The 9,535-nt window shown below is 34.1% G+C and overlaps 1 protein-coding gene across 1 annotated transcript; it reads right to left on the bottom strand.

The window, feature by feature from the left end:
* Positions 1-1,506: 1,506 nt before the first annotated feature.
* LOC142617241 (RING-H2 finger protein ATL38-like) lies at positions 1,507-7,465 on the bottom strand. The gene is made up of 3 exons (XM_075790011.1): positions 6,759-7,465; positions 5,819-5,916; positions 1,507-2,608 (listed from the first exon to the last, which is right to left on the bottom strand). The coding sequence occupies exons 1-3, from the start codon at positions 6,915-6,917 to the stop codon at positions 2,179-2,181; spliced, it is 687 nt and encodes a 228-aa protein (XP_075646126.1). The 5' UTR covers positions 6,918-7,465; the 3' UTR covers positions 1,507-2,178.
* Positions 7,466-9,535: the final 2,070 nt, after the last annotated feature.

The raw sequence follows: 9,535 nt of genomic DNA, 5'->3' as shown, positions 1-9,535 counted from the left end.
TAAACGTTTCCAAAAGAGTTCAGCCAACGTGTTTAGGGACTCTTGGCCATGGTTTTATGGACAATTTGGACTCAGAGGAATCAATTGAGAACCACCAGCCAGTCTTTCTCGATTAAACAGGTACTCAGCATTCTTAAGATCGAATTATGGAGTTTATGATAGTTATCCCATCGGGCCCACCTACTCCATCTATTCTAGCGACACATCATAGGCCTCAGGTCTCTTGGCAGACTCCTCCAATTGAAACTTTTGAGATCAATTTTAACGAAGCCATTTTTAAGGAGGATGGATGGGCATGCATCTAGGTTTAGAGATGAGAAAGGATTGGTTATGGCTTCAATGACTCTAAAAGTTGCGCTTCCACAATTAGTTGCAAATATTGGCCATGGCAACTGTGGAAGCTCTTGAATTCTCTTTGGAAATTGGGGTTACGAGGGTAGTGCTTGAGGGAGATTCAAAGCTAATTAGAAATTCTTTTAAAGATGAGGACTCTCTAGCCTCATTTGGTCATTTGATTTATGATGCTAAGTTGTTTGTAAAATTCTTCCCATATATTAGCTATTTACACGTTTGTTGCTAAGGCAATTTTGTCACTCATAACCTTACTAAGGATGGAAGATGTTCCTTAACACCTCAATGTTGTAATCCAAACCGATTTGACTTTTCTTTAATGAAATTTACAGCCATTTTCTACTATAAAAAAAAATACTTAAAAGAGACACACAAGACTTGCCTTACAATAATTTCACAACAAATCATAAGTTAAAAACTCTTAATAATTCTAATTTGGACTCATCACTTTTTTATCCAAACATAACAATAACAACTTGCTAACTAAGATTTGTTATAAAATTCTTATGAAAATATTATGGACTATTATCTTTAGAGCACTTGCACTAGTCTATGCAATATAGAAAAAGTAATCAATTTTACACTCTTGTTCAAAAACTATCCACAGTAGCCCATGTATAACATGGTACATATACATTATTGTTACAGTAACAGAATTCATTTACACAATTACTATAACTTTCTATTTTATTATTTTAATACTTTTTTCTCTCCACTTTCACCCTCATCAAATTCTTTCTCTTCCCTTGACTCTCTTTAAAATCCAAAAAAGGAAGAGAGAGAGAGAGAGAGAGAGAGAGAGAGAGAGAAAGTGTTAGTAGGTGAAAAAAAAAAGATTATTTAAAGAAAATAAATTATTTGATTTGGCTGTTTTTACAAAATGTTTGTATAAATTAGAAAAAATTGGTTATAGACGATAAAATTTTAAATGGATTGGTGCGAAAATATTCTAAAGATATCAAATCTCTTTTCTCATCCGGCGAAAACCAAAAGCACAATAATTATATGCACTTTCTTGACAATGAAAGTAAGAAAAAGATAATCCAACTTATTCGGGAAAGTGCACCCCCGTGAGAAACATTAGCAAAACTCAAACCCGGACTACAGTGCAAGATATCCCAGAGCCAACAGAAAAGACAGGCAGTACAGATTAGAGAATCCAATGTAATAATTCATACTAAAAGACAAGGTAAAAATGAAAGACAAGGTAACAGTGAAAAAATCTATCAACATAACTTATGTCACAACTCTTACCACATCATTAACATATGCCATTATGAATAGCGGTGAAAAAGTAATCTTACGTGCTAGTAATAGTTCACCAATCGTAGTCCCGTGTCTTCAAGTTAAGACAAAAATTGTGACAAAATGTGGTCATAGAAGAACTAGCTCGGACCCCAAAAGAGAAAAGATGGAACATGTGCTTTCAAAGAGTAGGGGTGCAATGGTGCGTGCGCGTGACAAAGTGAAGAAACTACCACCATAAATGATAAAGATAACCTCCACAGATGTGCTATCGTGTGGTGTCCGCACCACACCTCCAACAATCTTGAACTAATTCTAGACTACTAGTTATACAACTGAAATTACAAAACTGCCAATGCTAGCCACTGTCAAAGGGAAGAAATGAGGGGGGGGGGGGGTAAAACAAATCGTTGTTGCAATATATACAGTAAGCCACAAGAAAAAAGAAAAAAAAAAAAATCAACTTCCTAGGTCACAGTTTCAATGGATTCAATTCTCTAATTCGTTGGACATACCCATTTCAACTCCCAATTATCTCAAGTCCTGATGAATGCAAGCTTAGATCCCAAGAAATTGACTAATTTAGGGATTTGATGGGCTTTCTACATGTTTGGTTTCCGAGCCCTTGATGATCTGGTTACCTTCAGTTAATGGGGAGACATTCTGCCCAGCTTCTGCTCTATCACCCTCTGGTGAAAACTGACCCTCTTGAGTTGGGCCCCTCTCACGGTTGCCATGGGTTCGTCGCGGAAAGCCATTCCCAGTAGCTAGACAGGGATAAGAACGGCCATTGAAGGACTCCACACTGTAATGAGATCGAACAGCTGAGCTGAACAAGGGTTGCATTAAGCGTTTTCTCTCAGGAAGCTCGCGCAATGAAATTCGACAAACAGGACATGTCGAATGTTGCTGCAGCCATATGTCTATGCAGGTAACATGGAAGGAGTGCCCACAGTAGGGGAGGATACGCAATATATCTTCGCTATGGAATTCTGCAAGGCAAACTGTGCATCTGCCATATTTGTAAAATATTTAGTTAGCACTTAGCAGGATTCATTCGCAGGAAATGAGAGGAAAAAAGAAATATAAATAACTGTTTTACAGGAAAACAAACTTCCCAATCTAATATTACACTCCTACAAGTTGCTTATGAGAACACCACAGCACAAATGTCTTGGTACGAGTTACCAAAGGTTTAGGGTGCCACCATCTCATATCTTAATAAAAGACTAGGGAAAAAGATAAGAAAAGAAAAGAATATAACAGAAACAAGAGGAAGAAACTAAGAAAATGCTAAAGAAACGTTATCTGAGGAAGTCATGTGCATTATTGAACTCTTTCTTTTTCCATCATTCTTTATGAGCACGAAGTGGATTGTTGTTCTTTTCTACAATTTTTTATAGTGCAACTCAAAATTGCCAGGCATTGCATCATAACAAGAAGAGAAAAACACTGCAGTCTTAGATTCACAAAAACATATACGGAAACAATATTTCAGGGAAAGCAACAAAGAAGAATGAAGGCGAGAAAGCCCCTCAACATTGAAGGATACTATTTATGATCTTTTATAAGTACCCCCATATCAAATTAACAAAATATATAGCAAAAGCAGACTAAATTGATGCCACAACTTAATGCCAAGATTTGTTCTGTGTGCTTAAGACGTAAAAGCACTGTCTAGAGGTTTGTGTGTGTTTGCATCACACATTGAGGCATCGGTAAGAAGGATATACTTAACTCTATCTCTGTTTTGCCTAGTGCAGGACATCAATTTCTAAATCAACATTTGTTTAGAGCATTGCTTTCTACAGAACAGATTAAATTGTCAAATTAGAGAGGATGTGGTTACAATTATCCTGCTTGGTTTTAATGCCTATATCGGTATGTTTGACTTGATAAAATCACTGTCATAATCTTATGTTTTGTTAAACTTTTGACAGCAAAAATCATGTTGCCATTTCAGGATACTTATTACAATCTGATGGTCCAGATATATGCCAATAAAAACTTCCAAAAACGGGAGGAAAAAAAATGTGATTTACGAAAAGTTCAAATAATAATTGAGAGTGCTAAACAACACTAAAAGACCCAAAATCAAAGGAAAATTTCAATTTTTTTTATTTAGTAAAAATTCAAGGAATTATAATGTGCATGACTTTACAAAGGGATGCCCATGCCCCATTATTAGACCAAATACAGAATTTGACCCTGGCCTGACCGAAGGTTAAAGAAGATAAAGAGGAACTTCACAGAAAGTTATCCTCCTGCTTGCCCATCTCCTCTATTACTGCTTAAGCTTCCCCATTAATGGAAATCAAGCTCTTAATCGTGCATGCTTAAACTTCATGCACCCCATCTCTATGAGTTGGCATCTTTGCAACTAGTGTCAGGTTCTGGCACATCATGTCCTCAGCAGTTCCAGCTTCATTGAATCAAAACTAGAAGCAGATCAATGATTTTTCTATAAAACATTCAGATACTACCTTATTAAGGGCATGAAGGAAAAAATCCCAAATGACCAGAGAATAATCAAGACCTAATATCCTTCAACTTATTGCTAGCAATGGGGAAAAGGGTTCACATTATACTGTGATCATCATCAGTCTTTTTTTTCTTTTTCTTTTTTTTTTGGTTATGTGTTGTAGACAACATTCTATCAATTAATCCACACAAAAAGCTAGGTGAGGAAGAATTGAAGTGATAAGCTACATGGTTAAAATATTCCCTGTAATGCTCCACTAACATATGATGTGGTTGCTTTTAATGATGCCATACAGGTCCCAATAGTAGTGATTGAAAAAGCCTAATCTGTCTCCATCAATCTCCATATAATACCACTAAAGCTTACATAGAGCATATGACATGTTTCCCCAACCTAAACTTCCATCCAGAATTTAACCCACTAAATTAAATATCCTTTTAACAAAACACATATCAGATATCCAGCATAACCCCCAATCCTGAAAAAATAATGTGTCCATCTACATGCAGAGAATCCACAAGACAAAACCAACCCAAGGGAATAATAGAACTATCATCCAGGTTTACAAATTTCCCAAATCATCATAATAATAGAATTACTAATCTGAATCATCATCAGGGCTTACAAAAGGTGTCTTATTTGCAACCGAAGGCAATGTCCTTAGTATTTTACAGCATCACCACATAGCATCACCACATTATTCTACAAATAATAGTTAAGCAAATGGCAAAAGGTGATTCTTGCGTATGAGATAGTCCTCCTCCCAAAACCAGCATATCTTTTCCTCAAACCAAATTCTTTCAAAGATGTCCATCACAAAATTGACAGGTGAGCTGTAAATCTTTGGGAAACCCTATGTACACTTCCTATATACTTAAATCTCTTTGATTTATAAAATTTCATATAACTTGATAAAAAATAATTATTTAATTAAGAGAGAGAGAGAGAGAGAGAGAGAGAGAGAGAGAGCATCAAATGGAGGTAAATCAATGAGAAAGTTAATGTTGTGTTAAAGTATCAATTCTCTCAAAAGCTTAAGCTTATGGAAAATGGTAAATTTAATCATTTAACCACATGATTCTAACATGTTGCATTTGCAGTTCAATCTAGGTTTATGCATTGGTTTGCTCATAATCTTGCTGAAAGGAGTGGCAAGATAAATAATATAAGATATGGATGACTACACACAATTTCTCCCACAAAGCTACACTGACATTGCGTTTCACTTTACAACAACTGTTCACCTCTACTGGATTATATTTCTTACTGATTGCAGTCCCTTTCGTGTGAGTTCTTCTCACTTTCATCTCTTTGAAATCACCAACACTGATTGAAGGGTGCATTATTGGAGCCACCTCACTACCAAAGGATTTCCAAGATCATTCTCTTATATACACCAAATAGGTACAATATATACTGGCATAAGGAAAAGATTGGTGAAAATTTTTTTAGACTATCGTCCCAACCAAAATTCATTCAAACTCCCCATGCCTCAGCATAATTGATAAATTACGCTAAAAACAGTAAAAGATAAACCATGCACTATGTAGCACATTTTGTCCACACACAAAGTGATAATGCTTTTACTGTAGGAACAATAGAAAATGTATAACAAACCCTGCAAATTGTAGGCACACAATCATATAAATGAAAGAATTTTTACCTATATAGGATAGGATTGAAGAGGGACAGATAAAATCCAGTACATTGAAGAATTCAACAATGAAAGAAACAACATACTGAGCATCTTCTGAAGCTGAGAAATATTCATCACTGTACTTCTTTGTCGGAAAATTGGCTACAACTACAGGTTCAAGACCATGTAAACCTCGCTCCAGCTGTACCATTACAAAATGAAAAGAAAAAAAAAATTGAACAATGTAAGTGCATAGACAGAGCAGAGCATTTTATTAAAGATACCAACACTGCTATAAAAAGAAATGAATCATAAAAGACACGAGTTGGACTTATAATGTATTGAATTTATATCGTACCCAGAAACTCAACAAAATACTAATCCAAAACATAACAAACGAATATTTCAACTCTTGTGCAGCTTCATGGAGTGGTAAGTTCAGAGTTCAGATTCTCATCCAAATCACAAAATGTAATTACCAAAACTATACAATACACTCAAGAAGTATCAAAACACCAAGAAATCAAGCCATATGAGATTGACTGCAAAATCCCATAATAATTTACAGAAAATAATAATAATGATAATTACAACCAAAATTTCCTCATCTGAAACCAAACGATACAACAAACAAGAAATTCATTTATTAGAGGATATCCACAAATGATCAATTCTGCAGTAATTGATTTTTGATAATTCCACAAAACTACTGAAGTAACTAACTTGTGCAACAATGAGTCCTACTTATTTCAACTGGTAAAATCCCAAAATGAGTTCAATTCTTGCGTTTGCCAAAAATAAATTAGTGTCTTGCTCCGATAATAAAAAACAATTATCATGATGCGAAATATATGTTCAACTATAAATTAAATAAAAAAACTAACTTGTGCAACCAAAGAACTGAACAAGTCAAACAGAAAACTACAGTTGAACAAAAGAATTGACCAGAGCACATGGGGCAAAAAATATAATACTAATAAAATAAAGAAAGAAACTTAAGTAAAAACATAAAAACAAAAAAATAAAATAAAAAGCTGAGCTTACAAGTCCAAGATCGGATCTGGAAGCCACAGGAAAGGAGCGCCTTGAAGCATTGAAGTGAATCCGAGCACAGACAAGGCGCGTGCACACAAACAAGATGAACATAGTGCTCACTGCAAAGCCTATCACAGTCATCACCAAGTTTAACCCCGTAGATATCATCTTCTTCGATTTCTTGCAAAGCTTAAATTTTTCACAAAAAAAATATATATATATATGTATGTATGTATGTATGTTACAGAGCTACACCAATTATGTTTATGTCAAGTCTGTTTTGCAAGCCATAGAGTGAAACAGAATTCTAGTCTTACTAAGACTAGAAGAGTGAGGAATAGTGGAGTGACAGCAACTATAAGGTTGTCCCATAAAAAACCCAGATCAGGATTTCTATAACTGACAAAAACAAAGTGTCTTAATCGAAGGTAAATAGTTGAAAATCCCGAGGAACTGGGTTTGGTTTAGTTTGCTTAGAAATGTAATTTATATATTTTTGTACCAGTTGTGGTAAGACTTAAGTGTTGGATTTAACTCTTTTTTTATAGATAGCTCTTGGAGTAAAGGAAAGGGTACAGAGGCGGTGACTATTTTATTGTTGCAGAGAGTGAGAAGGCTCTGGGGAAGAAGAAAGCCATGGTGGGATTTGGCAGAGCCAGTGTTGAGTTTCACTGAGAATACCCATTTATCAAAGAGACAGAGAGAGAGAGAGAGAGGGTTCTGTGGGGTGTAGTTGGATTTAGCTTTTATGGGGGGGAGATTTCAGAAGTCAGATCCAAATGCACTGTAACATGGAAAGGAATCCATTTGTTTTTGTTTTTGTTTTTCCTCTCTCTCTTTGGCTAATTTTTTTTAATTAATTGTAATTAAAAGAGTTTTGGTTTTTTTTTTTTTTATAATTAAAGTGTCTTATCATCTCAGCTTAAAAACAAATATTTTAATATGAGGCTTTCTCTTTTTAAGGAAGTTACTAATTGTATTTTTGACTATTTACAGTTCTGACTGTGGGATGCGTTATGTTTTTGGCATTTTATATAGTAAATTAGAGGTGGAGTCAAAATTAATTTGAGAATCTAAAAAGGATGCCTTAAAATATATATATTTTAGGTTGAGTATGTTTAAAACGGATTACGCGGGTGGTAACTGGTAAGTTTAGTAAAAAAACAAAGAAAGAAGGATGAATCATTGGTAAAATTTCATAGATAACATTTACTAAAACATGATTTTTTTTTAGATCGGTAATTTATAAGAATTGAGAGATCAAAGACAATGTAAATCATAGGATAAGAATAGTTTTGAGGAAGTGAAGAAGAATATCAGAAATATCTTGTAATAAAAAAGAATTTACAATGTTGGTTGAGCAACTTAAGCAGTGTTGTTATGCTCTCCTAGGTAGAAGAAAGCTCCCAAAATAAAAAATCGTGGGGCAATAGAAAATGATGGGTTGCTTTTGTTAAAAAAAAAATAAATAAATAAATATATATATATATATATATATATATATATATATATATATATATATAAATCAACATCGTTTTGCACTCTTTCTCTCTCTCTTTAGCAAATGACGTTTTTTTTTTTCCACTTCCATCCCTAGTGTTATGGAAGAAGCTAGAAATTCCCCCCTCCTCCCAAACTCTTTTTTGGGGGTTTTCTATCTTCTTTTGCTCAAAGGGGGTAAATCGCCATTCTTCAAAACAAAGAGTGCATATCCCATGTTAAAAAAATTATATATTTTGTCTCTAATGGAAACTAGTCCAAGATTAACCTATAATTTTTGGTCCTTTTAGCTTCTTCCATAAAACCATTGATGGAAGTGGAAAAAAAAAATCGCCATTTCCTATAGGGAGAAAGAAGGAGTGCGCAATTGGGGGAGGTGGATTCCTACGTTGACAATTCATTTTCTCCCTCCCCATATTTGGCGATTCAATTATTTTGATGTCTGTTTCAAAACTCCTAGTCTTCCACAAATAGAACTAAAACTCTTTGATAAAATTTATTTTTGTTAAATTTTACACATCCCACAATATTTGATTATTCATATAAAACTAATCTTGGTTTGGTTAGTACTAATTTATCAAATTATATCTTAAACTCTTCTTTGTTTGGATAGTTTGTGTTGTTGAATTATTCAATTGTTAAAAGAAGTTGAATAGTACCTTTGATAAATTCTCTTCTTATATGCTTCTAAGAAAGAGCTTTTTATGTATATTTCGGGTTTGAATTTTGTGAGAATACTTTGTACTACTATTATAATCTCCTTAAATTCTTAGTGAAAGATCACTATTTGTGGATATTGGCTTAAGGCCAAATCACCTAAATCCTTAATGTTCTTTTCTTATGCATGGTGGTGCCTATTTTTATTTATAGTTTTATTTTTCTACATTTATCTTATTATTTTATTTGTAATTTTTTTTCTCAAACTCATAATAATTTTTACAATCAAATCTTGTATGAAAGTGCTTTTAGAAATCATTTTACGCAATAAATTGGTATCAAAAGAGTCAAAACTTCCGCAATCGCAACACAAAGGCCAAAGGGATATTGGTTGAACATGTTACCGTCAAAAATTCATCTTAACTTGCCGCCTTTTATTGAGCTAAACTAACTAGTAAGTAGTAACTACTGTACCCTACACCCTCCCATATAACCACAGCCACCACACATTTTTTTACCCAAATCCTTGCCGCCATCACCGCAGCCATGACCACACAAAATTCAATTAATTTATACACGTTAAATCACAATTTATTTTAAAGGTTTATTCAACATCCCAGCTGCAAGTG

This window comes from Castanea sativa, chromosome 11 (assembly GCF_040712315.1).
Source record: "Castanea sativa cultivar Marrone di Chiusa Pesio chromosome 11, ASM4071231v1".
NCBI lineage: Eukaryota > Viridiplantae > Streptophyta > Magnoliopsida > Fagales > Fagaceae > Castanea > Castanea sativa.
This window is presented reverse-complemented; position numbering and strand designations above follow the sequence as displayed.

Excerpts from the sequence above, each read along its gene's own strand:
- LOC142617241 (XM_075790011.1), bottom strand. The coding sequence starts at position 6,917 with ATGATATCTACGGGGTTAAACTTGGTGATGACTGTGATAGGCTTTGCA. Across the intron at positions 5,917-6,758 it reads CCAGATCCGATCTTGGACTT|CTGGAGCGAGGTTTACATGG; the intron begins GTAAGCTCAGCT and ends GTAATGGTACAG. Across the intron at positions 2,609-5,818 it reads TCAGCTTCAGAAGATGCTCA|ATGCACAGTTTGCCTTGCAG; the intron begins GTATGTTGTTTC and ends CAAATATGGCAG.